Source organism: Podarcis bocagei, assembly GCF_964188305.1.
Source record: "Podarcis bocagei genome assembly, chromosome: 7".
Classification (NCBI taxonomy): Eukaryota; Metazoa; Chordata; class Lepidosauria; order Squamata; family Lacertidae; genus Podarcis; species Podarcis bocagei.
The window spans coordinates 32,956,904-32,984,719 of NC_138132.1; the positions used below are offsets into that span (position 1 = coordinate 32,956,904).

Below are 27,816 nucleotides of genomic sequence, written 5' to 3' on the forward strand. Positions count from 1 at the left end.
AATATTAGGCAGGTGCCCTTGTTGTATTTTTTTTTAAGCCTGCTAGAAGCACTTTCATTTAGGCAATATAAAGTACCCAGATGTGTACTTTTATTATTATGAATATTTTATGCTATTTATGTAAGCAGCTTAGAGCTTTTTTATTTTAAGCAGTATATACATCTTGTTAAATTTTTTTAAAAAATCATGTTAAGGGAAATGGCTGGCAAAATCTGTATATTTGGCAAAGTTGCATACAAAAATGCGTGTATTAGGAATACACACACACACACACACACACACACACACACACACACAGTGAGGACTTTGCTAAAAAACAAACCAAACTGATGAGGAAATAAGAACATAAAAGACCCCTACAGGGGTTTCCTGCAGCCAATCAGAAGCCATGCTTTAGTTTTTAAATGTTTTGGAAGTCAAACGGACTTCCAGAATGGATTCCATTCGACTTCCAAGGTACAACTGTAGTTGATAAAGACCAGAGGGGTCCAGCATCTTTTTCTAAGAATGGCCAACCAGATGCCCCAATGGGAAACCTGCAAGGAGGGCCTGAAAGCAACAGACGCAACTCTCCCCATGTGAAATTCCAGCAACTGGCATTGGGAGGCACAATGCCCTCCAGCACAGAATGTAGTACATTGCCGACATGCTTAGTAGCCATTGACAGCCTTATCCTCCATGTAATTGTCTAATTCCCTTTTAAAGCCATCCAAGTTGGTGGACGTCACAACCTCTTGTAGGAGCATATTCCATTGTTTCACTATGTAATGTGTGAAGAAGTGGTTTCTTTTTGCTACTCCTGAATCTTCCAACATTCATCTTACCAGTAATTGAATATTCCTGAGTTCTAGTTGAGAGAGAGAGAGAGAGAGAGAGAGAGAGAGAGAGAGAGACCTTCTCTTTTGCCACACTGTGCTCCCCACCCCCACTTACACACCTTTTATTTAAATCGAAAAATTCAAAATGTTTGTAACCTTTCCTCATAGGGGAATTGCTCTACCCCCATGATCATTTTGGTTGCCTTTTTCTGAACCTTGCCCAGATCCAACTGGGGGTGAGGCAACCAGAACAGGACACCGGATTCCAAGTGTGGTGACACCGTAGATGTTTGTAACGGCATTATGGTGCCGGCAGTTTTATTTTCAGTATGTTTTGTGGGGAACTGAACTTAAGAAATGAAAAGTGTTGTGTATCTCTCAGCTTCACCCTCTGAGCGTGTAAAGGAACCAGAAGTTGACGTGAATCTAGTGGATGCCAGCCTAGTCCTAGCCAGTCATCCTGACTGAGATAGCTCAGTCGGTAGAGAGTGAAACTCACAATCTCAGGGTTGTGGGTTCGAGTACCATGTTGGGCAAAAGATTCCTGCATTGCAGGGGGTTGGACTAGATGACCCTCATGGTCCCTTCTAACTCTTTAATTCTGTTCTATTCTATTCCCAGATGTTGTTAGGCTACATCTCTCATCAGCCAGCATGCCCAATGGTCAGGGATTGCGAGGGCTGCTGTCCAACAACCTTTGGAAGTTGCCAGGTTGACGGCAGGGTGATGGCAAAGGATTTGTATTGACATCTCCTCTTCTGCTTTCAGATCACACTCACCACCATTGGCTATGGGGACAAGACCCCCCAGACGTGGCTGGGCCGGGTGTTGGCAGCCTGTTTCGCCCTCCTGGGCATATCGTTCTTTGCTCTACCTGCTGTAAGTAGGTGCCAATGAGACCTGGGGGAAAGGCTAACAGGGATGGCAGACTGGTGGGTAGGGGGAAGTGAGGAGACACCAATGCCCTTGTCTGGCACAAGCAGGTGGGCTGGTGGGCTTTTCCAAGCAGTTGATGGGGCTCCTCCTCCAAAATTAGGCCTTGACCTCTGTTTTCTTGCTCCATTTCTCTTTTCCACACAGGGGATCCTGGGCTCGGGGTTTGCTCTCAAAGTCCAAGAGCAGCATCGGCAGAAGCATTTTGAGAAGAGACGGACACCGGCGGCCAACTTGATCCAGGTGGATAGAAAGGAGAGAAGAGTTTGCTGCAAGGCCCTTCTCCAGCTCTGTGGGTGGGCTGAGATCCTGGGATTTCCCCCCACTTCTTTATTTGTGATAGCCAAATCCTTGCCCTTGTAATTGTGGAGGTATGCTTAGAAGGGTGTGGACAACACCTCATGGAATGGCTGGAATAATCCCCCCAAAGAAACCAGGTGTTACTTATTTAGAATCACAGAATGGTAGAGTTGCAGGGATCCCCAAGATTCATCTAGTCCCTGCAGGGACCTCAAATAAAAAATCCCCTAGAAACATTTTTACCCTGCTCTTTAGGCTTGCAGTTGCTTATGGAAATCAGCTAAAAGGCACGGCACACAAGGAAGGAGGGATGGGTGGGAAGGAGGGAGGGAGGGGAAAAAAGCAAGGCTGAGCAGCAGTTTCTTAAAGTAATATAGCTCCTCCCCAGGACAAACAATATGACAATGTATTATGCAAAATAAGAGAAAGTAAGCAAATTTGCATGGATCACAGTGTGGAGCTTTTCTTGGCACAAAAGGGGGGCACAGCTTAGTGGCAAAGCATCCCTGGCAATGGATCTTGAGTTGGGGAAAACGACACTCTGCCTGCCTTAGAAAATTGATGACAGTGGGAACAAGGGCTCATGCAGATTTCCACTTGTCCCATTGCTTTCCACTGGGAAAACCCATGGTTTAGCACAGCAATTGGGTTTTTTTGCAGATTGCCAGATTCAGTGGTAAACAGAAGGTTTCCCTGGGGAAAGCAGCATGGCAAATGAAAAACCACTCCGCCCCATGCCTAGAAAGCATGGAGCAAGCCCTAAGTATCATTGCTAGTAGAGTAATGGTCAAGTGGGAGGGGTCCCAGTTCACAGTACAAGATTGTGCCTAAGGTCCCAGGTTTAGTCACCACTCTCTCTGGATAAAAATATCTCATCAGGGCTCAGAAAGACTCCCTCTCTCTTCCTGAGATCTCAGAGAGCCACTGCCAGTTGGAAGAACAATGCAAGCCCTATTTAAGGAAAATGCAACCCCAGCCCCCTTCTCTTGCTTAAATACAATAGCTGAGCATGTCATAGGAAAAGGTGGTGGGTGGGAATCCCATCAGCTTTCCCCAGGACTCTGGTTTTCCTATGAGCTCAGCATGTTAACCCCATCAAAGCTGGATCCAAAGGGGAAACTGCTAAAGCTAGCCAGGAAACCTCCTCCAAGTCCTAGAGATTTGGGTGTAGATGGCCTATCTCCCATGGTTACGTATATTATTATTTTTCACATAAGAAGCAGCTTTTTACTTGAAACACTGGAGGCTTTAGCCTATTGGCCCATCTAGCTTAATATTGTCTACACCGACTGGCAGCAACTGCCCCACTCCCAACAGCCCTTGCAGCCAGCACAGCCTGTGGTCAGGGGGTTGATGGGAGTTGGAGTCCAACAAGATCTGGCATGCCCCTGGCTGGTTCCCCTGCACAATAATATCATTTATGAAATTTATATCCTGCCCTGCCTCCCCAAGAAGCCCAGTGTTGCAGTCTGGTCCTTTGCCTATTCATCCTTGTTCTATCTGTGACCTCCTTCTTGGCCCCCTTTCCCCTCCCCATGTTGCATGCTCAACCCAATTCCGATTCAGTTTTTCTTTGGCTGTCCCTCCATCTGCCCTGCATTTTATAATATAGAACCTGCCATCAGGGCAAAGAACAAAAATCCTGGTGTGTTAGCCATGTGCCTAGATTGTTTCCTTCCCATTGTTGCTGGAAAGGTGATGCTTCTGACTCCCCCTTTATCTCTCTGGTTCAGAGGACTCTTGTGACAAAGGGGACCCCTCCTGCCCCTCCCATCTCCTCCTGTCAGCTTTCCTGCTGCCCCACTGCTAAATGCAACTCCAAGTTGCCTTTCATTCGCTGAAAGGCCGACGAGGAACAGCTGGAAATGGACAGTGAGCGAGACAAAAGGGGAACGCACTGATTGTTTCAGCACACAAAGCAATCGCAAGGACACAGCTCTCTGCCCCCTTTGCTCCCAAGAAGGGCTCCTCTGTCCTTCCCCACCTGATAACGCCGGCCAATTCAGAAGGCCTTGCTTTCTGGAGCAGATGGAAAATGGTGATATGGCCGTCCACTTTCTTCCACCCCACCCACAATAATTCCCTATAGAGCATTTCCCCACCCCCAGAAATAAATGGGAAATGATTTGGGAGAAACATCTCAGAATATTGAGCTGCTGTAATTTGAGGACTCCTGGGAGAAGTTTATGGGCTCATCATCCTCTGGTTTAGGCCCCAGCCCTGTCCCCCTGCCTCTGCCCCAAATCCTCTCTATGGGGTTGAGCGTCTCATACTCAAGGCATCTGATCAAATGAAACAGATTAATACTGGAATGTGTGATGAGACAAAGCATACGTTACAGAGGGCCTCTGTGTTAGACTGAGGAGTACAGTGTCTAAAGCCAGTTCACAACAATGTCATGGTACAGGGAGATGTGACTTTCCAGCTGGGTCATCCCTACCATTGTTGTGGAGCACAGAGCTGAATACACTGTGTGACATGCCCCCACACCTGCCTAAGGTATCCAAAAAGTCCCAGGTTCAATCCCCGGCTTCTCCAGGTAGGGCTGGGATTGTCAGCATCGCCCTAGAGCCAGTGCACCAACTGGACTCTTGCACCTCAACCCCGACTGGGCTAGGCAAGCTGGGTAGCACCGCCAGAGACCTCCTTTCTCACAGGAACAGGTCACAGTGCTGTGGACTCACAGCTTAGAGCTGAGAGCACCGGATTCACTGTCTCAATAATACAGTCGTTGCGCAGCAGAGTTTTGCAGAGTCTTGCAGAGTATAAACCACTCGGAGAGCAGCTCTGTAGAATATCTTCCTTTTATTCTATAACTACAACTATGATACAAAACTATATACAGAGCTGAATATTCTAAGCATAAATCAATGCTACACTGAGAGTCTGCAGCTGCTCTTAGCAGCAATCTTATCTCTAGGCACTCTCTTTCTCTCCGATACACTGACTGACTGACTCTCTCTCACACACACAGATATGTTGCTGGGCAGAATAAGTAGATAGGCAGGACACGCCTCCTCTTCTCTGTGGAGAGTCAGCAGAGACCATCAGGAGATGGTCAGGAGATTCTTGAGTATGGGAGGGGTGAAATCTCCTCATCCTCCCCCATTTCATCCGACCATTTCAAGAATCTTTAACATAACTGCAATTTGCACATACACTCCAAAAGTTGTTCTCTGCTTACAACCTTGGTTAACATATCTGCAGGTATCTCTCTCCCGGTATATAAAACACTTTTACAATACCATTGAATAAGCAGCTTCTGGAAAAATCTTCACACACATTTCTTTCTTTCAAATGCAAATTGACATTTCTAATTAGGCAGATTTGAACAAACCATTTTTCAGAACTGAAATACACGCTTTCCTTCAAATATCAGGTAAGGAAATAAATAAAGCGTTTTGTGCTACTACTCTCAGCACACTTCATGCCTGGTTTAAAAACTCCACCAGAGTTGCTCGTGACCGCAGTCTTTGCAAACTCTTCAGAAAACCTTTTCGGTGGTACACCCTTGGTTGTTCTCTCGGACCTGCGCAGAACTCTTTGATTCTCTTGTTCTGGTGCTTCCTCCTCTTTGGGAGAATGGGGAGCTAAAGTATATGAAGCTGCTAAGTCTGAGTCAGCGTCAGACTCACCTGAGGCTTTTGAGCTCTGATAATCTGTGCCATCATCTGGAACTACACTGGCATCAGGATTATCACCACCAACAACACTTGCCTCCCTCTTAACTTTCTTTGCCCCTTTTGCACCATCATCACAAATGGGATGGCACTGAAAAACGCCAACTCTGTCCCATTGTGGATTGTCATCAATACTCCTGGTCAGCCTTATGGTTTTCGTGTCTGTGATCAGAACACGATAAGGCCCTTTCTCATATCCTAGGAAAACACCACGTTCTCCATGCTTGCTCAGTTTGTCACCCTGCGAGGTGTGCACCCAAACCTCCGAACCAAAAATTTTAAAATGCTTTACACATGGCTTTCTTCCGTGAAGCATCTCATATGGGGTGCAATTTACACTAGACTGGTACCTCCTGCTATACACGTGACAGAAAAACGAAAGAGCTTCAGCCCAAAAAGGATTGGGCAGCCCCGAATCATGTAACAGCGTTCTGATTCCTTGCTGCAGGGTCTGGTTTACTCTTTCACATAAACCATTCTGCCAGGGTGATCTGGGCGTGGCGGTCCTATGCTCAATGCCCTGTTCAGAAAGAAAACTCTCAAACTCTTCTGAACAAAACTCTCCACCCCTGTCTGTGAAAAGAAAACGTACATTCTCATTATGTACATTTCTGAGCCATTTACAAAACTGGCGAAACTTGGTAAAGGCTTCAGACTTTTTCTGCAGCATATAGACCCAAACATATTTCGAATAGGAGTCTATCAGAACCATGAAAAACCTTGAATTGCCTCTAGAGAGCGCTAGAGGCCCCACTAAGTCTGCATGAATGACTTCATATGGTTTCTTGGCCTCTCTCCCAGACTCTGTACCTTTGGGAGCTTGCCTTGCCTTACTCTCAGCGCAAGAAACACATTTCATGTGGTAGGGACATTCTTTCAACTTCATACCCTGAACCATATCAGGCATTTTTGCCACAGCCTGGAAATTCAAATGAGCATAAATACGGTGATAATAATGAATACATTGGTCATGCAACTTCTCATTCTTATCCACAGATAAATTGCAACACTCTTTCTCAGTTGCTTCTGCAGTGCCTGTACCTGAAACAAAAGGCAATTGGTACAATCCATTTACACATTTTGCATACAAAATGAGCTTGCCATCTCTAAGAATTTCACAGCGAGATTTAGCAAACACCACCTTAAACCCTTGACGATCAAGCTGGGAAACACTCAACAAATTGTCCTGAATATCAGGCGCATACAGGACATTCTTAATAGTTGCATTCAGGCTCTTTAAGAGCACAGTTCCCTGAGCCACACTCGTGAGAACTGCCCATCTGCTTGATGAATTTCTTTTTCTTGCTTCTCAAGCTGAACAAAGAGATTCTTATCTTTGGCCACGTGGTTTGAACAGCCAGAGTCGACCACAAAGAAACTCCGCCCACGTTGACTGGAACAGCGAGAGATCAAGGCCTTTGAAGTAGCAGGTGCTTGGGGATTTCTTCCTCCTCCCCCTCTGCCTCTGAAGTTTCCCTTCTTCTTTGAAGACTTCTTACACTGGAAACTCAAATGGCCTTGTGCTCCACACGAAAAGCACCGCTTCAATTTCAAAGCTTTAACAGCAGCAGTTTCACTTTCACTTTCCCCTGCTGAAGACTCAGGCACATTTTCAAGCACATTTTTAACAGCACAGTCCCGGCTTTCTTTAACAGCCTGTCTGCGATCCCACTCATTCAGAAGCACGCTAGACACATAATCTTCTGTTAGCCGGTCAGAAGGCATTGTGGAAATCTGGGCAGCTACTCCATCATAAGACTCATCTAGGCTATTGATCATCAGCATTGCAAACACAGCCTCTGAAATAGCCAGGTCTCGCTGAACAAGGTCCTGTCTGAGACGCTTTAATTGAGATAGATGGCTAGGCAAATCACCACTTTTCTCCAACTGCAGCCTGCACAGCTTCTTAAAGAAAATCACACTGGAACCAGCATTTTGTCTCAGATGCATATCTCTCAACTTATGCCAAACAGCTTGTGCAGTCTTTTGACCCTCTAAGTTCACCAGCAAGTGGTCTGAAACACTCAAAACAATTGTCCCTCGGGCTTTCATATCTGCAGCATGCCATTCAGCCCAATCATCATCATCCTTATCTGGAGGGTCATCTTCTATCGTGTGAAATAGCTTTTCCCTCTGTAAAAGCGCTTTCATCTTTACTTGCCAAACTGCATAGGTTTCAGGCGTGAGGAGAGGAAAGGACAGAGCCAGAATGTGCACAGGCCATGTCTGCTATTACTTAGAGCAAGACACTTCCCTCGTGCAACACAGATAAAGCCTTGACTCCTTCAGCCACTCTCTCTCCCACTCAGAGCGCAATTAACAGGCAAACAGGGATGCTATCTTCTTCCTTTGGCAGTCAGCAACATACCTCCATAAATCAAGCAGCAGCAACAGCAACAGCGGCAGCTTGAATACTCTGCTCCAAAACAGCTCTGCTTCTGGGCACCACAAATCAGTCCAGCATGCAGCGTCCGTTCCACCGTCCGGCAATCAGCAACAGAAACCTCTGGCGACTGGGATGACTGGGACGCCTGGGATGACTGGAACAACACCAGGTCAGACGACTGGAACAACGACTGGGCCCACAACCGATGTCAGCATCGCCCTAGAGCCAGTGCACCAACTGGACTCTTGCACCTCAACCCCGACTGGGCTAGGCGAGCTGGGTAGCACCGCCAGAGACCTCCTTTCTCACAGGAACAGGTCACAGTGCTGTGGACTCACAGCTTAGAGCTGAGAGCACCGGATTCACTGTCTCAATAATACAGTCGTTGCGCAGCAGAGTTTTGCAGAGTCTTGCAGAGTATAAACCACTCGGAGAGCTCTCACACACACAGATATGTTGCTGGGCAGAATAAGTAGATAGGCAGGACACGCCTCCTCTTCTCTGTGGAGAGTCAGCAGAGACCATCAGGAGATGGTCAGGAGATTCTTGAGTATGGGAGGGGTGAAATCTCCTCAGGGATAAGTTCCTTGCCTAAAACCCTGGAGAGCTTGCTGTCAATTCTGTTTTTTTTTAATAAAATTTTTATTGGTTTTACAGAATTTTTTAAAGACAAACAAACACCTAAAAAGACATACAAACACGTATAATTTCAAACCTCTTTTCATACACCTCTTTTCCGGGACTCCCCCATACCCCCCCTTTCTGCATCCCAATGTCCATAATTTTTTAGCAACTTCTAAATATTCCTTTCCAACCTCTGTCGTCTTAATCTTTTCTGTAATCTGATCTTATATCACTGTATCCCTTTTTTTTCTGAAAACCTCAACATTCTAGCATTCATCAAGTTTATAATAGTCCTTAAGATAGCTTTTAAATTTTTTCCATTCTTCTTCCGCCGTCTCTTTTCCCTGATCACGGATTCTGCCAGTCATCTCAGCCAGTGTGAGCTTGCTGTCAATTCTGAGACAGTTCTGAGCTAGATGGGCCAATAATCTGACACATCTCAAGACAGCTTCCAATGTTTCTACATGGCCAGCTACCTGAAGGTGTGGAGAAATACGGTCCATATCTGTATGTGGAATGGGACACAAAGGGGAGCTCCTTTGTCCATTGCCCCATGCAGCAGAACCCCTTTCGCTATGGTTTGCAAATCAGAAGTCACCCTTGTGAATGCAGGCCAGCACCACCACTCCCTTCATTTCCCAGGGTTAAACATGGCTTCGTGCTAAATGCACAGCGATGCCCTCTGTGATTTACAGAAATCAGATTCCCTCTTAACCATAGCTTCAAACCACGGGTACCGTTTCAGTTTTGTAATAGAACCACAACTGCCACTGTGAAGGGAGGGGGCAAGTTGCTCTGGAAAGTAAAGGAGGAAAATGGCGCTTGCATTGTGTGTGGACCACTTGGAGGTTCTGTTACATTACAGTATGCAAGTATAAATGAATAAATGGAGAAGGAATCTTTTGTCTTGATTTGCAAAGATTGCTGCCTGGGACATCTGTGGGGTAAAAGGCAGCAGATTTTGGCCCCATTTCTGCCAAAGCAATAGTGCAATTCCTTCCCTGTGAAGCTTTTTCTAGATTTACCTTTAAAATCCAGTATCCTTTTTCCAACAACGTCTGACCAAATGCAGGTTGGATTGGTGGGTGAGAATATACCTGGTCTTCTGCATTAGAAAAAGAAGTGTACAGACCATATATTCAAAGCACATCCACACACACCCCTCCAGAATCCTGGGAATTGTAGTTTACCCTTCAGGGATCTACAATTCCCAGTACCCTTAACAAACTACAGTTCCCAGGATTTGGGTGTGCTTAGAATGTATGGTGTGCATGCAGACAAAGATGGTCCTGGTTGCAGTTTTAAACTGCTGTGTTTTTGTTGCAGTTTGGTGGTTTTACTCTTATCTTGTTTATCTCCTGTAACAATGCTGAGGTGGAGTCTATCTTGCATGTCTTTTTAACTGTAGTTTCTCCCAAGGGACTAGGAAAGCCCTAATATATCCCATTATACAGTCCCTTCCTGGCTTCTTTTCTGAGTCTCACATGATCACTTAGCTTCAGGGCTACAGTAAATCACCTACAGCACATTTTTGAAAATGGCCATCCTTATTAGACCATTTCTGATTGTCTTATAAATATAGGGACACTGTTTGGTGTTTTTTTAAACAAACAAACAAACAAACAAACAAACAAACAAACAAACACAATTCTGTGTTTTTTAGTTGTATTCATTGTATTTGCTATTCATTTTTTCTAAAAAAAAATATTGTTTTTCCCAAATTGTTACAAATCAGATCAGATTACCGGTACTTAAATTTAATACAATTTCTTAAAATCAGGTTTCCAGCTCCTGTTGCAAACATATGCTGGTCATTTCCTCCCGAAACCGCATCTTCTCTTGTTTAATGTCCAGTCATCATCCTTCACTAGATGTTAAGTTGTATTTGTTATTAATTGTTATTAATTACTGATTTCACAGAAAGAAAGGGAAGGAGGGAGATATATATCTTGTTTATCTTGTTATACTGTGATATCTTCGTGAGCCACCTTGATTTCAAAATGAGAGAGTGTCAATCAGTAACAATAATGAGATGGGCACTGGGGAAAACAAGCAATGCATAAAGAACATGCCCTTCTCTTTCCCTACCCCCATCCCCCTCGTCCCGGTTGGTGCAGGCTGCGTGGCGCCTCTACTCAACGGATGTCAGCCGGGCCTACCTGACAGCCACCTGGTGCTATTACGACAGCATCCTTCCATCATTTAGGTAGGTGTGAAGTTGCCTTGATGGAGGAGCCTACTTGGTGGTGGGCCCCTAAAATTCACAGACTCTCTGCAAGCCAAGAGGTGGAGAGCCAGGGTTGGCTGGAATGGCTAAACCAGTGGGGCTGATAATTAACATCAGGTTCAGGATGGCAGTGGTTGGACTAAAGTTACATTTTTTCCTGTTTTCTTTGTGGATTGTTGCCATTTCATGTAACAGTTTTCAATATAATGGACGTATCCGTTCCCCAGCAAATAAGAATGGTGGGGACATTTGTGTCACTGACTTTCTGTCATTCATCCAGTGTTGGGTAGCTGGTGTTTGATAGATCCAAATCAGGGGGGTTCTTATGTTAAGTTAAGTTAATATGGCAAATTAATTTGGGGAAATGTTGCCATGCAGCAATAATCCACTGTTCTTTTTCTGTTCAGTCTATGCGCTAGTCAGATGTCTGTCTTTAGGATGGGAAGGGAGAGCACAGAGGGCCTGAACATTGCAGGCACTCAGGTTGAAAGGACAATGTCTCTCCCTCTCTCCCTGTGCAACACTCTTTTGCTTCCATAGTAGTGAATGACAGCCATTCTGTTGCACAAGAGAGGGGAAAAACAGGTGCCCTCAGGAGTGTGATGGTATGACTTTTAAAGGTGAGGCAGTGGCTTATGCCTCTCGTGCTGCTGTTTTCCCTGGAGCCAGTGGAGGAGTGAAACAGAACATCTGCTGGCTGGGGATTGTGTGCAGATCTCACACCCTCATCACAAGGCATCACACTTCCATCACAGTTCCATCCCCCTCTCCCTTGACACATGACCTTCCCATCTCAGTCAGTGTCGGGACTTTGTTTGCAAGGACTTCTGTGGAGACTGGGAGGTGCGGTGTGGATGTTGGAGGAGACCCTTAGTCTTTACATGCTGATATATATACTGTACTCACTCACATACATATATACATGAATATGCACTGGTGGGTGTGGACATACGACGCTGGCCTTTACTGAACCAGACTTGTTAATCCATCTCGTTAAGTTCTGCCTTAGGCTCTTCAGGGTCTCAAGTAGGGAGTTATAGCAACCCATAGTAGAAGTCATATGACAACCCAGCCCAGCAGGTTTGCACCACAGAATCATGGAATGGAATAGTTGGAAGTGAGACAAAGGGTCGTCCAGTCCAACCCCCTGCAATGCAGTTGTCAGATGATTGATTCCGCAAAGTACAGCGAATGACTTCCATACTTACCTTTATATAGCCTGATTCCACGGCTGGTTTCAGAAAACATATTCAGTAGTGCACACCCTGTCACAGAGGCAGCCAAACCTTTGGGGCCAGTAAGCACATCTGGAATTTTGAGAAAGTGCCGTGGGTGCCTGCCTCCCAATGGCTGCTGCCGGGGTGTGGAAGAACACAGAATTGCTGCCGCATCTACAACAGCAGGGAAAAAACAGGGCTGCAAAGCAGCCCCCCCTCCCAGAACCCCCTCAAGTCAGTGGGAGAAATTGCATGTATATCAAGTGCCTGCACGTTCATTCACAGAAAGAAGCTCTTTGCACTTCTCAGAACAGAAGTGAAGATGGATGTCCAGCCCTGGCGTCCCATGGATTGCAGGCGTGTTTCAAGGGGGCAGGTCCAACGTAAGAGGGCCTGAATCTGTGAAAGCAGGAACCAATCGGGAAAAGCTATCAGTCGTTCATGCATTGTAGATTTTTGAGGGGATATTTTCTGAGAGCTTTTGTGGGCACCATAAGAAGCAATTACATTAGTGCCGGTGGGTACAACTTGGGCAATCTCTGCTGTAGCAAGATGAAAATATAGCACTCTAAAGAGCAAGGTGCTGCAAGTTCCTGTTTTGTTTGCCTGCTATTTTGTTCATTCTTATTATTTATTTATTTATTTATCAATCAATCAAAAGATTTCTACACTGCTTTTCATTTACCAAAAAGAATACCACAGTGGTTTGCACAATAATAAGGCATAGTAAAGGTAAAGATAAAAGGACCCCTGACCATTAGGTCCAGTCGTGACCGACTCTGGGGTTGCGGCGCTCATCTCGCTTTATTGGCCGAGGGAGCCGGCGTACAGCTTCCAGGTCATGTGGCCAGCATGACTAAGCCGCTTCTGGCGAACCAGAGCAGCGCACGGAAACGCCGTTTACCTTCCCGCTGGAGTGGTCCCTATTTATGTACTTGCACTTTGACGTGCTTTCGAACTGCTAGGTTGGCAGGAGCAGGGACCAAACAACGGGAGCTCACCCTGTTGCGGGGATTCGAACCACCGACATTCTGATCAGCAAGTCCTAGGCTCTGTGGTTTAACCCACAGCGCCACCTGCGTCCCTTATAAGGCATAACAGTATCCAATAAAAATTAGTAAGCAGTAAAATTGTCACAATCACCAAAGTCTACTAATAATATGAAAGGCTGGGGTAGCCAGCATGGGGCTAGTCAGTTGTTTTGCTGTACAACTCTCAGCATCTCGTCCCATTGGCCAGGCTGACTGAGAGTGATGGGAACTCTAGACCATTGTTTCCCAACCTTGGGTACCTAGCTGTTTTTGGAGTACAGTTCTTATCATCCTAAACCACTGGTTTTGTTAGCTAGGGATGGTGAGAGTTGTAGTCCAAAAACAGCTGGAGACCCAAGGTTGGGAAACACAGCTCTAGACCATAACATCCTCAGGTCACCATGTTGCTACCCTTGGCCTGGATGAACAGGCATGTCTTCCATCAGCAGTGAAAGCACCCCACAGCTGCGGCATAACTTGCTTTGACCATACAGTAGCTTTGTATGCAGTTCACTCTGCTGCCATCGGAAGGTTGGAGATGGCATATTTTGTTGTGTCCAGTAATTTCAATGTGTTTTCAAGCTGTGTGCAGAACCAAGCAGTTTATAAGGTTCAGGTCCAACTATGAAGCCTCACCACTGCAAGGTTTTGACCAGGCATTCAAAGGCAAAATACCAAAGCCGAACACCTGGAACCCCCCAGTTCAACAAACCCACCTTGGCCAATTCACACCTCGGAGAGACCAACTCAAACAACTGAAAGAATTATGGGTTACCCCCCATCTTTATTCCTCCCCTTTAATTTCTGCATGTTAGATTGATATTATTATTATTATTATTATTATTATTATTATTATTATTATCATCATCATCATCATCATCATTATTATCATTATTATTATTATTATTATTATTTTCTTTCCCCCCCTTTTCAAAGCATTTTAATTTCTCCATGTTTTTATTTGGACCCACCCCTAGAGAACTGGTCCTTATGTTTGACCACTTGCACCGAGCTCGCAATGGGGGGCTCAGGAACTCTGAGGTGAAGAAATTCCCCGATGGAGCTCCACCACCGTATCACTCCTTCACCTCTGGCCTGAAAACCATCCATCCTCCATTTTGCTCGGGGGAAAGGTAGGGTCAAAGCCTCTTCCATGCCTGTGGTGTGTCCCCTCTGTCTGTCTGGTGTGTTGGCTCTTTCTCACTCTGCTGCTGCTGCCTTCTGGTTTAACATCTGACATACGTTGATCTGGCTTCCTTCCATTCTGCAATGGCCCTTTGACTTGAATGCACCACCAGTCCTTCTTCTTGGCCTCCCCCTTCCGACTGGAGTCTGCCGCTACATCTTGCCTATTCTAATTAATCATTTTTAACAAGTGCATTTTCTACAGAGAACTTCGGCGTTTGTGAATTATAGCTGTCACCATCCTGGCCTTTTGGTGTGGATTGTAAGACTTCACTAACAGTGGGACTCTAGTTTTCTATCACAGATTTTAGTGCCCACCTCAGAACCCTGAGAACCAAAGTTTTTAGGATATGTTTCTTGCTGCTGTGATTGTAGGGCAGAATGAATAGACGATGGAGAATTTGTTTCTGAAGACTTGGAGGTCAGGATTGGGCTTCTTTATTCTGCTCTCCAGTAGTTACAAAGAGGTTTAGGGAATAAGCAACACAAGCTACTTCCTCTGTCTCTCATCCATGTGATCAGGAAATCTGCTCTGAATCAAAGGGGTGGCAGCAGTGGCATAGCGTGGATTACCTGTGTCCGGGTTAAGGAAAGTATCCTTAGCAATGCCTGCCAATAGGCTGAAATGAAGGGGCAATAGCTTGGCAACCTGTCCGATTTGCAGCTAAAGTGCCCCATGAGTGTCAAGCACAGCTGAGAGTGGGACGGGGATTGGTCGGGAGTGGGTGACTTTCTAAAGCCTGTGCAGAGGGCACCCTAGCAACCAGCTGCTGCCCAAATCCACTCCCCAGTCCACCCATGTGAACATTGGGATATTTTTTGTGTGAGGGGGAGGACGCAATATTTTTCATTTTTCATTACTACTTTCTTTTTCTTTTGAAATTTTGCACCCCTAAGAACTTTGTGCCCAGGGCAACCACCCCATGGCCCTGCCCATGCTATGCCACTGGGTGGCAGAGAGTGACAAGAGGGGGAAGATCTGCAAGGCAGAAGGTATGGTGATCTATGCACATAGTGACCGGATCAGAGATAGACTTTAAAAAAGACATATATTTTATTGGTTTTTAACAACTATAATAATACCTGTAGGTTTTTACATGCCTACATCACGCACATATAAGAAGGAGAATTAAGCAGAGGCACTGCAAAATAACTGAATTATCTGAGACATAGCCTCTCCCAAAGCAAGCATGAGTGGCTGGAGGTCTGACATTGACATCACTTCTGTTTACATGGCTGTTGTACAGGAACCAGAACTTATTATACGGATCTTGTTTAGTTTGGCCTCTGACAGCTCTTCTGGGTTGTGTTAGATACTCAAAAAGAGCCAAATCCCAAGTTTTCCCTTGCCATCTGGGAAAAGTCAGACTTTTGGGGGTCTTTCCAATGGGAGGTGGTCTCTAAACAGACAGCAGCAAACAGCATGGCAGTCGGGTCCTTATTTGTAAGAGGAGGGACAAGGGACTTCTGCCTTAGGAGCAGAAAGCTGTTTATAGAACCTATAAACACTGACGAGGGTTTGGCAACTTGTGGGGATGGAAGGTGGGAAGCAGAGACTACAAAGTTTGTGCTTCGCGGTGCTGAAAATCCATTGTGTGTTTGTTCCTTCATAACAGACAGGCAGCAAATATTTCTTGAGGCTAAAAAAAATAAAATCTGCTAGCCCTCAGCAGGGCAGATTTGTCGCTGGATGCAACCAACTGGATTGTCTTGACTATATGAAGGCTTGTGTTGCTGGACCGGATAGTTCCCCCCCTCAAGTCTCCTTTGCAGTCCCTACCTCATTTCATCATCTTTTTCTCTCTCTCCTCCTCTTTACCTCCCTCCACTCCTCCTCCTCGTCCTTCCTCCACCTTCCCATCTTCACCATTCCCCATTCATTCCTGGAAGCTGGAAAGAAGAGGAAGCTCCGCCCCACAAGTGTTTACGCCTAAGGTAACCTTTCCCTCAAAGCTGCTGTGTGCTTTTATTCCCCCTCAAAAGAGAGACCACAGGACGGTAGGTTTTCTTCCAGAAGTACGGACGTTCTGCAGCTGCTGCTTGGGGAGAGGTCATCAAAGCCAAATAAACATTGAGTGTGTGTTTGTGAATGTGTGTGTGTGAGAGAGTATTGGGAAAGAAGCCAGTAGATTGTTACCGCAGAGACATTGCCTGCATGCTTTTTAGGCTCTAAAGCAGGTGGTGTCCTCCTGCTGGTCTCCTAGCAACCACCATCACTGACCTTTGGCCATGCTGATTAGGGCTGATGGGAACTGAGAATCCATCAACATCTGGAGGGCACTGCAAATGATCAATGACCCCTGGATCATATCCAGGCCTAAGAGGGGAGCCATTTGCCAGACCCAGAAACAGAGAAATGGTTAAGCAACACCTCAAAAAATGGGATTTGATAGCAGGCCACATTAGGGTCATGGGGACTCAGCCCATTGCCCTCACTTATTTCTCCCAAGCAGTCTTCCAAAAAGTTGGTTGCTGACACAATTACATTCTTTTGATGCTACTGCACAGCTGCCTGTTCCAGTGTTCCAATGAATGCATGTCTCAGAATCACGATCGCAGAGAGACATCTTCCGGTTTTCCCAGGAATGCCTCTGTCAGTTGCTTCTTTCGTGCAAAGTTTCAAGTATGCACCTTGCCATATGGAGGCAGAGAGCGAAAAGTGAGAGAGAATGTGTGTACCAAAACTTCCTGCACAAAAACTGGTTATTTGCTGCCCCCCCCCAGTTCTTTCTCTGAAATGTGCTTATCCTTTTTAAACCAGAAGTTTTTCCAACAGGTTTTTTTATTTTAATATAATAATGGATTGCTTCCTGAAGGGGTCCAATAAATTGCCCCATGCCTGCTCATTTGAATTAGGACCAAAAACTTATGGATAAGAGTTAAATATTCAGTCACATTTGTCATTGAACGATTCGTTCTGCAGGGGGTGCTGTATGCACACAAGCATCCATTATTGCCAGCCTCAGCAAGGCTTTTTCCCTCTGGGATCATCCTTCTAACTTCCCTTCTGTGGCCCCCCTTACTAACTTTTCGCCTCCTCCTCCTCCCACCTTTCCCCTTCTGTTGTTTTCTTTCTTTCTTTCCATTTCTCTAGCCAGATCTTTAGTAGTAAAAGGAATTTCTTTCGGATTCACACCGGCTGGAAACAGAGGTACCGAGGCTTTGGATCTGCTACCCAAGAGATGTTTTGGGGTTGAATTGGATTTTAATTGTTGTTGCATTGTTTCGCCCTGTGTTGGTTTTTTCCTTTCCTTTAGAAAAAAAAAGGATGGCATGCTGCTCCAATGTGCAATGGAGATATGCATGGGGGTAACCCTCTGAATCTTGCTATGAAGTCCTTTCTTGGTGGGAGATACGTTTGCTCTCCTGCAACCAGATAATCGGTCTCCAGTGCAGCTTAAAAGGAGATTCCATTAATGTGTTTCAGCTGGAACCATAGAAAAAGGAGAGAGAACTATTCAATGTCCCCCAAACTCCTTTTAAAATGGTTCCTTTCTCTAGTCTTCTAAACTTTTCTACTTCCTTTCCTGTTGGGTTGGGATTTGACCTGTCTGAACAGAAGGCAGTCGATGGACTAAAAATTGATCAAATGTTTATGTGACGTGGATTTTATCAGGACAGTGTCACAGAGGGAATCATCCATGGTTCAAAAAGGTACCACTACCAAGTCCCCCAGAGGCTCAAGGGGTGGAGACTCAGAAGCCAAGGGGATGGAGTGTGTTTGGGGCAGAAAATGGTAGTGATGGCTCAGGCTGGGGCTTCTCAAACAGGGCCTGGAGCTAATAGCAGAACCTCTCATCAAGCTAAACTCATCAAGCTTACCCTCTTTATTTCTGGCCAAACAGCTTGATACTTTACTCCTCTTCGCAGCAAGGACAGCGAGGAGGGGGTTAAACCCCGGACCAGTGCACATCATGAGAGCCACCAACCCTGTGCTAGAATTCAGTTTTATAGAGTGCTGATCTCACCAAGGTCCCTCCCACCTGTAGATAATGCAATGGGCTCACATGAGAGACATCACTGTTGGACAAGCTGTATTGCCAGGACAATAACTGTCTCCTCCTCAAATTCTCCATTCCAAGGAAGGGAGCCTGCAGCCCTCAAGATGCTTCTGGGCTGCACCTCCAATCAGCCTCAGTCAGAACGGCTGTTGGCTGAAGATGATGGATGCTGTACTTTAGAGATTCCTTTAGTGACTAAATGTGGCCACTAGACAGAGTTGGTCCATGTGGCTTCAAGTCAGGAAGTTCCTGTTCTCAAAGGCGATTGTGTTGTGAGCAGGGAGTCCTGCTTCCACTGCTATCAGATGGCCCCCATAAAGCAGTAAGGAAGATAGACTTCTGCTTCCATCAGTGCTCAGCTGGGGCAGAAGAATCTCTGCCCCTTCCCTTTTGCAACAGCTCACTTATTGTCTCTTTTTAGAAGGCAGGGGAAGAAGAAGAAAAAGCTCAGTTATATGAAGCCCAGTTTGGTGGTGGAGCTTGTAGGTTTCATTAAGCCCCACTGCCCTACCTCCCTCATTTCATAATCTGAGCAGTGCCAAAAATTAATAGGAGGAAAGTAGGATTTTCCCATTTTTTTTCTTATAGCAACCCTGAGAAAGCTGTGCTGGAGATCTGCTTGCCTGTAGGTGCTTGATGACAAAGTGGGTTTGGAATAACTCTTGGGGCCAGTAGTGTCTTTGTGGATTCTCTCTCTCACCCACAACACCATGTCATTCCAGGGGAAGTGGTTCCATTAGCACGGTGATGTCACCACTTTTCATGGGCGTCTGGATTCCAATACGAGCACTTGCTTCTGCGTCTGGGTGCCACGCCCACATCTGCAGGGACGCAGAGAGTCTTCAGAGTCCACAGCTCATCCTGTAGGACTTCTGCTGCATTAAACCTCAAAAGGATTGCATTCAAAGCTCACCTACTGACCCCACACCCTGAGATTTTCCTAGGTGTGCATCCATGGAATTATAAGTTGGTGGTTGTCATGGATGGGCTCAATCAGTTTTCACCCACAGGAAGAATTTAGTCTGGCAGAATATGCTACACAAGGGCTGGCCCTGAAGTTATTCCTATCGTGTTTTTAGTTGAGATGCATGGGGGAAAGGTGGAGCAGGCGAGGGGGCCAAGGAGGTTGACAACTGCCCCATCAGTGCAACCCAAGGAACAAGGCTGACAAATACCGTAATTTCTGCCCTGGTGGCAGTTATTGTGTGCCAAGGAACCCTGGCTTGAAAGTCAATTGGCATTATCCCTCGGCAAGAACCCTGGACAAGCGTTTCCAGAACAACAGCTTGATCACAATTACTGATCATAGGAAGCTGCCTTATATTCAGTCAGACCATCTAGCTCAGTATCATCTACAGTGAGTGACAGCAGTTCTCTAGGGTTTCAGGCCAGGTCCTTCCTAGCCCTAACTGGAGATGCTGCTGGGGTTTGCACCTGGGACCTGCATGCACAGCATGTGCTCTGCCACTGAGCTATGGCCATGGATATGTGCAGAAATAATTTTTGTCGGGGGAAGTCTGTGACACTTGCATGAGTCTGTGTACAGTAAAAGAAATAAATGCATTTAGGATTCAGGAGGGAAAATGCCCTCCCCCAAAATGGACACCCGTGGCTATGGCCCTACCCTCAGCCCAGCAGTGTAGAGCTGCAAGGAATGCTGGTGGCGCAGAAAGGGTGAACTCTCAGTTCTTGGAGGGCAGGCTTTGCCAGCCAAGTGCGCTACAAAAGATTTAGGTGGTGGCAACTCCCATTGGTCCCAGCCAGCATGGGTTGTGATGGCTGGAGCTGATGGGAGGTGCAGTCCAAAAGCGCCTAGAGGGTACCTGGTTGCAGAAAGCTGCTCTCAGATGATGCTGAGGACTAGGAGGAGGCCTGCAATCTGTGTTTTGCATGAACTGAGGGTGCACTTCAGTAGACTCCCCTGCAGTGCATCAGTGGGTTCTGCTGAAATCCAGCCAATGTGGAAAGGGGTGTCTCCAGTTAAAAGACTGAAAACCGCTGGCTGGAAGGATTGGTGGAAGAAGTTACCCAGAGCAGACGTTCTCCCCACATCCCACCCCAATTCAGAAGGCACCCTGGTGCTTGAAGGTGGCCAAGAGATGGTTAGTCTCAGGGCTCTTCCACCCTTTTGTTTGTGCCACAATTTCCAGAAAAATTCAGGGAGGAGAAGACTTTGGGTGGCTGCTAACCATGGTGGCTGTTCTCTGTCTCCATGGTCAGAGGCAGCAATGCTTCTGAATATATATTTTTTGGAAACTGCAGGGGGGGAGAGTTGCTCTTGCACTCAAGTGCTGCTTGCAGGTTCCCCACAGGCATCTGGTTGCCCACTGTGAGTACAGGACGCAGGGCTAGACGATCCAGCGGGCTCTTGTTATGTTCTGTGCTTCTGACAGACACATTTTGCCCATTCACTCTTATTTTAATGTTGAAGGCTAACAATGCTTTGTTGTACCTGGGTGGCAGAAGGCCTTCCATAGTAGCTTACAAGTGAGATCAAGAAACTTAACATTTCTCTTGACTTTTGTTTGTTTGTTTGTTTTAAGGAAAGTTGATAAGACCCAAATGTAAAATCCTCTACTGTTAAATTTGCCTTTGTGTGGATCTTATGCCAAGTGGTGACTTCTGGTCCTTGCACCTTGGGTGTGGGGCTGCTCTTGCGTAGCCTCCAGACATCTTAGAAAGGGTTATGTGATGTGGTCTGTGCTACACATTGTTTGTTCCATCTCTGGATTACTCAGTGGTAGCAATTCTTTCAATGCTGGATCTTCATAAAAATCCTGTGGCTCAGTGCTAGTGATGTCACCAAAATTTGTATTTCTGGGACTTGGAAATACTTCAGGAGTTCATAATGCTCAACTCAAATATGGGGTAAGCATTATAACCCCTGAGGTTGTTGCTGTTTTATAGGTCAGAACCAGCACTTTGAATTCAGCTCTGGAACAGATTTGCTGCCCTCTTCCTCGCACTGTCAGCTTTGCTTGGGTTGGAGGCCTCAACTTCCTACCAAGGGAGATGTTCTTGGCCATTTAGCCAGAACATCAGCCGAAAGACTTATTTATTTTAGCTGGCTCCCATGTACTCCCCCAAAACCTCTGGAGTATCCAAACATCTCCTTTCCAGGCCTCCTTTTCTGGCGGTGTCTTTCAATTTCTCTTTATCAGCTAGTCATTTTAATGCTTTATATTTTTGTTTCTTTCTTTTTCAGCCCTTACCGTAAGTACCTCAGTAGCATCTGGACCATGAATAGAGTTTTGTGGCATGACTTGATTTTGTCCTTTTCCTTCTCTCCCCTCACCTATTTCTTTGTTAACAACAACAAAACAACTGTCAGTGGTCAGGATTGGGTGCACTATATAGTGCACAAATATATATATATATTGGTGTGTGTGTGTCTGCACTAAGGTAACTCAAATTCTACAACAAGCTGGATTCTGCAATCTTATGTCTGTTAAATATATGTGCATGAACTCTCTTACTTTGCATTATTTATTCTGGTTCTCCTAGTTGGAAGGAGGGGTCAGGAGCTGTTCAGGGTACTGAAACTCCACCCCTAATCCTTACAAATCTTAACCAGAATTCAACAAAACTTGCCCACACACTGTCATGTTGTTGTTAGCAATGATAAAGACTAGAATCCTTAAAAAAAAAAAGAGTTGACATTCTCAGAGAGTCTTAATCCTTAAGTCACTTTTGTATTTTTAGGGGAGGTTGTGTGGAATTGCAGCTCTGATTTATGATATGCCTGTGTCCTAGAGAGTGTCCTTACTAAGCACAGAGGGGAAACTGGTCCCTCTGCCTTTTCCTGTAGATTTCCCCCCCTACTCCTGCATAGCTAGGATGTCCTTCCGTGCCCTGATGCCCTCCAGAGATTTTGTACTACAAAATCAGCCCCAGAGACTGGTGGGGCAATGGAGGAGAGTTGTACCCAAAAACATTTGAAGGACACCAGGGGAAGGTTGAGCTAAGGAGTGGATTTAGCTTTGATACTACTGGTTGAAGCAGTTGAAAGAGTTGTCACTGCCTTACAGTGGTGCCCCGCAAGATGAATGCCTCGCAAGACGAAAAACTCGCTAGACGAAAGGGTTTTGTGTTTTTTGAGTCGCTTCGCAAGATGAATTTCCCTATGGGCTTGCTTCGCAAGACGAAACGTCTTGCGAGTTCTTGCAAGTTTGTTTCCTTTTTCTTAAAGCCGCTAAGCCGCTAAGCTGTTAATAGCCGCTAAACCGCTAAGCCGTTAATAGCTGCTAAGCCGCTAATAGCCGCTAAGCCGCTAATAGCCGTGCTTCGCAAGACGAAAAAACTGCAAGACGAAGAGACTCGCGGAACAGATTAATTTTGTCTTGCGAGGCACCACTGTACTTAAGAACCAGTCATTTAACCTTTTCTTTTCACTTCCACAAGGAGCAGAAAATAAAGCCATCCTTGTGGAAGGGAAGCAGTCAAAATCATTTGTAAAAGTGTTAAAAAATAAAAGACACCCATTAATTGCGAAACAAAATGACAAAAATAAAAATAAAATCACTACCACAGTTTATACTGCCATTTGTACGCTAGCTAGGACCACCTTCTTATTCTGGATTAACTAATCCAGGCTAAAATGCATCAATTGGGGCACAACATGCATGCCTTTGAACCACCGTGTCACACTTCCATTCCTGATTGGGTAGGAAATCTGTGGCCCTCCAGATGTTGGACTCCAGCCCTAGCCAAAATAGCCCAAAGTCAGGGATGATGGGAGTTGTAGTCCGGCAACACCTGGAGGGCCACAAGATATCCAGTCCTGTTTTGGATTAGTCATATTGCAATCCTATCATACCTCTCAGAAGTGAGTGACACTGAGTTCAGTGGGGCTTATTCCAAGGAAAATATTACAGGATTGTGTTGTATGAGGGGCTGATGGACACACAGCATATTTTGACCAGTCATTGGTCTTCGCTGATGCCTGACTTCTAGAATTGGCTTGTGAGCAAGCAGAAATTCACTTGAGTTGGGGGGAGATACCACAGGCTAAATAAGAACCTCTTTGAGTCTCAGTGTGGGTAGAGTAGCCGTTTATTCAGGTTCTGAGTTCAAGACCTTGGGAAATGCCCTGTCTTTAGCCTGCTGTGATCAGGCTATTCTTTGTACCAATATTTCCTCTCTGATTCTGACATACATCTAGAGTTGGTGTAGGATGTCAGAACCATTGAGTCAGCTCCAGTCAGCTCCCTCTTGGAAGCAGTCAGCAGGTCTACCAGGGACCAGAGTGCAATGCGCCACATCTCTCTATCTCTTTCTCTCTAGCGCCCCCTTTAGGTTGCTGCTTGCATCCTCCCCAGCTCAAGAGCCCCTCACCTCCCTCCTAATTTCTCCGTTCCTCCCCTGAATCCTTTGCAGCAATAAAATGGGCATCAAGGACCGCATCCGCCTGAACAATTCCCAGAGGCAGGGCAGCCGGGGGAAGCAGCATCTGGTCCCACCTCTCCGCCGCTCTCCCAGCACCGAGAATGTCAACGAGGCCACCAGCCCCACCAAGGTGCAGAAGAGCTGGAGCTTCAATGACAGGACAAGATTCCGGGCCTCATTGAGGCTGAAGCCCCGGACACCTGTGGAGGGTAGGTCTTGGGAGCACCTGCAGTTTGGGGTTCTGAAGGGGTTCTGGGGTGGGGAGAGAAGGTTGCAGAGGGTGCTTCTCTTTAGGGGCTGCTCCTCAAGATGCCTGCAGAAGAAGGAGTTCTAGACAGCTTGAGGGAGTGAGCCAAGCCACATGCTACTACAAAAGGAAGGAAGGAAGAAATACAGACGTCACGGGGTCATTAATCAATCTGAATCTGCTAGGGGAATTTCATTCCTGTTCTAAATATGATACTGATAGTATGCAAAAGCTACCTCCAACTGCCCTGTTCCTGCCCTTCAATCTTCACAACTTTTATTGGGAGGCAAGCTTATACTATTGAGCAATTGTGTGCCTGTGTGTTTGCACACACCAGGATAAACAAAATCAGAGCAAAAAGGGGTAAACACACACACACACACACAGAGAGAGGGGTGTTGATGATAGGGAGAAGCAATTATTGTGCAAATGAACTGATGAAGGGTGGAGAGAAATCAAGAGGAAAGTGGAGGGCAATTTGTGCGAATGGTGGGTTGTGCCTTCCTTAAACTGACTAAGAAGGCAGGAATGCCCGGCAAGTCATTCTCCTCCCATGAAGCCCTGTTTCTGCTCACAGTTGATGGACCTGCAGAGGAAAGCAGTGAGGAGAAGGCCTACCAGTGTGACTTGACTTTTGAGGACATCATGCCTGCTGTGAAGATGCTCATCAGGGCAGTGAGGTGAGCCTTGTGGGGCAAGTGCTCTTGGTTCAGGCCCCTGGGGGCCTTTGTCTTGTGTTATTTGGCAAGTGTGGCTCTGGGTACCCCTTTCCTCCTTCCATCCATCCTCTCTGATGGATTGATGCCTTGCTTTTGATGAGACAACTTGAACTTTGAGATGGGGGTGGCTGGGTAATTGACTTTAGGTTGTTGACTTCCCATTGCTGCACCTGTCCAAATGAGGGCATAGGTGGCAAATACCCAAGTTTTACAGATTGTTCCCCTTTCTGGGCTCAGAGCCCAGTACCACAAGCGTACAGATAAAGATAACTTCAAAGCAAGCCAATTAGCTTATATCAAAGCAAACAAATATAAACATGTATGACAACATCTACCAATTAATTGTGGGGTTATCTTGACTACCAAGGTGGTGTTAGCAAAACTTCCGGGACACTTTGCCTTTGGTTCAGTACACCTGACTGGCCACGGTAAGAACAGGATGCTCTGGCTAGCTAATCCTTTGGCTTGATCCCATGCACCTTTTCAAAAGTTCTTACTGGGCTACATGGACCAGTGGTAATGGGAATGGGTTAGAACATCTACTTTGCATTGATGAGGTCCTACCACCTGGTATCTCCAATTAGCAGAGATAGACGAGTCTTCTGTCTGCAACCTTAGAAAGGTGCTACTAGACAGAGCAGACTATGCTAGATAGGCCAGTGGTCTGTCTCTCTGTAGGGCATTTTTCATCAAATTATCAGGCTGCTTTTCCCTCAAGCCTTCTGGATTTTTACATTTTTGCAGAATTCTCAAGTTCCTGGTAGCCAAGAGGAAGTTCAAGGAGACGTTGCGTCCGTATGATGTCAAGGATGTTATTGAGCAGTACTCAGCTGGTCACCTGGACATGCTTGGCAGGATCAAAAGTCTCCAGACCCGGTAAGTGGAGCTGCTAGTGCCTGCTTGGACTATAGTTTCTCTTGCAGGAAACCCACTTTCACCCAGAACTCGCTTCCCTCCTTCCCTCCCTCCCTCCCTCCCTCCCTCCCTCCCAGTGTTGTTGAACTACAACTGCCATCATTGCTCATGGTGCTTCTTCCCTTGTGCTTGATCCCTACAGCCAGTGCCGAATGTTGCAGCATGATTGCTGACAGGAGTGAGACCCTCCAACATATAATACCTGTGCTCAGGTGTCTGCGTTGGCTGACAGTTTGCTGCCAGGCCAAATTCAAGGTGTTATTATTAATTGAGAAAGCCTTTAATGGCCTGGGTCTGGTTTACATGCGGAATCACTTTGCCCAATATACGCCCACTTGGCTGCTTCAATTTATAGCACTGGTATGGTTGCAGGTGCCATGTAATACTTGCTCAGCATTTATAAGAAATATGTAGCCATTCTTTGGCACTTGCTGCCTCTTGGCATCAGGCAAGGTATCTTCATTTAAAGCACATTACTTCCCCCAAAGAATCCTGGGAACTCTTTTTTAAGGCTGCATGGAATTATAGCTCTGTGAAGGCAAGAGGTGATATGGTTGGAGTTTATGACATTATAAGTGGTAAGGAGAAAGTGGATAGAGGGAAGGGGAAAAACTCATTCCTCCCTCTTCCTCCTCCTCCTCCTCCTCCTCCTCCTCCTCCTCCTCCTCCTCTTCTTCTTCTTCTTCTTCTTCTTCTTCTTCTTCTTCTTCTTCTTCTGTGATCACTCATAGCTGAGTAAGATTGTCTTCCATGAACTCATGGGCATCTATTGAAGCTGAATGTTGAAAGATTTGGGAAATATGAAATAAAGTATTTCTGCAGGCACAGAACAGTTAAACTACAGAGCTCACTCCCACAGGAGGCAGCAATGGCCACCAATTTGGATGGCTTTAAAAGAAGATTAGACAAATTCATGGAGGAGGAGAAGGCTATCAATGGCTATTAGACATGATGGCCATGCTCTGCCTCTATGGAGGGAGGCAGAAGTGCTTCTGAATGCCAGTTGCTCGCCCTTGCATCCTTAGCCCTCCATGCATTGTTGCATCTGTGATTTCATTTTCCTGCCTTTCTCTTCTCTCTTCCTTGCCTGGCAGTGTGGATCAGATTGTGGGCCGGGGGTCTATTGCTATCGATAAGAAAAAAGGGGAGAAGACACCACTGGAGGTGGAGCTGGCAGACGACTTCAGTATGTTGGGCCGAGTGGTCAAGGTGGAGAAGCAGGTATGGCTGGAAGTGGAGGACGGAGGGAAGGAAGGAAGGAAGGAAGGAAGGAAGGAAGGAGGGAGGGAGGGAGGGAGGGAGGGAAGGGTCTGTAATGCACACACTTGAGAGGCCTCTTGCAACCCCCAGCTAGGAATAGCTTTATATGTGGTCAATTTTTAAAAATGTTTTAAGATGTTTTTAGCGTTTTATCACATCTGTTACACTGAGATCCTTTGGCAGGAAAGGTGGGATATGAAATAATGTATTTATTTATTTATTTATTTAGCTAAACTAAGGCCTCGTTGCCAGCTGGAACACATAGTGGCCATAAGATCAAAGAATTGAACTGAACACTCATTAGAGACAACTTGGCTGCAATGGTGGCAGACTTTCTGAGGCTACTTTTTCAGCTAAGGACTCAATCAAATCTAGAAGCTAGAGATGTGAAAGTTGAGTTTCTCCCCTTTGGTTTTCCCTTTCCACTCTGATCCGGGGCACCAGAGGGCCTTTTTCTCCCTCCCTCCCCCTCTCTCCTTATCCTGCTCTGCAGTGTGGCAAGGCTCAACCAAGGTGTAGGATACAGTGAGATTTAAGCTACACACAAGACAAAGCAGGGCTCAGACTGTGCTCTGGAGTTACTGCAGTTGAAACAGAGCCCTGATAGAGTAGTAGCAACAGATGCAGCCTAATAGTTGAAACTTCCTCTGCTTAAAGGGCTCGGCCTTCTCTAATAATCTCCTCCAGCAGTGGAACAGGGGAGGTTCAGGTCTCCCTGGGTCTTTTTACAGTGGAGTTGTGAGAGGAAGACAATGCCACATTCTTGGCCTGGTGGTTGGTGGGGAGGCACTGACTCCTTCAGGAGCAGTGCCTTCCCCTTCAGGTTCAGAGTCCTTGCCTCCATCACTTGATGGAAAGCAACCCAACTCCTGGCCTTTGACAGACCTC

General features: G+C 46.1%; 1 protein-coding gene and 1 long non-coding RNA gene across 4 annotated transcripts in view; one reads left to right on the forward strand and one right to left on the reverse strand.

Moving 5' to 3' along the window:
• The window catches only part of KCNQ4 (potassium voltage-gated channel subfamily Q member 4), a 100,104-nt gene that overhangs the window by 68,693 nt on the left and 3,595 nt on the right, over window positions 1-27,816 (forward strand). The window contains exons 6-15 of one of the 3 annotated variants that reach the window (XM_081200039.1): window positions 1,587-1,697; window positions 1,899-1,994; window positions 10,859-10,947; window positions 14,194-14,349; window positions 16,292-16,336; window positions 17,496-17,552; window positions 23,779-23,996; window positions 24,612-24,714; window positions 25,498-25,629; window positions 26,763-26,889. In XM_081200039.1, coding sequence (XP_081056165.1) covers window positions 1,587-1,697; window positions 1,899-1,994; window positions 10,859-10,947; window positions 14,194-14,349; window positions 16,292-16,336; window positions 17,496-17,552; window positions 23,779-23,996; window positions 24,612-24,714; window positions 25,498-25,629; window positions 26,763-26,889 — 1,134 coding nt within the window. The remainder of the gene's footprint in view (window positions 1-1,586; window positions 1,698-1,898; window positions 1,995-10,858; window positions 10,948-14,193; window positions 14,350-16,291; window positions 16,337-17,495; window positions 17,553-23,778; window positions 23,997-24,611; window positions 24,715-25,497; window positions 25,630-26,762; window positions 26,890-27,816) is intronic. The other 2 variants (XM_081200040.1, XM_081200041.1) reach the window with 2 other exon arrangements.
• Window positions 22,048-23,787, reverse strand: LOC308590255. Its single transcript, XR_014009734.1, has 2 exons — window positions 22,757-23,787; window positions 22,048-22,423 (listed from the first exon to the last, which is right to left on the reverse strand). It is a non-coding gene; the product is annotated as an uncharacterized lncRNA (long non-coding RNA).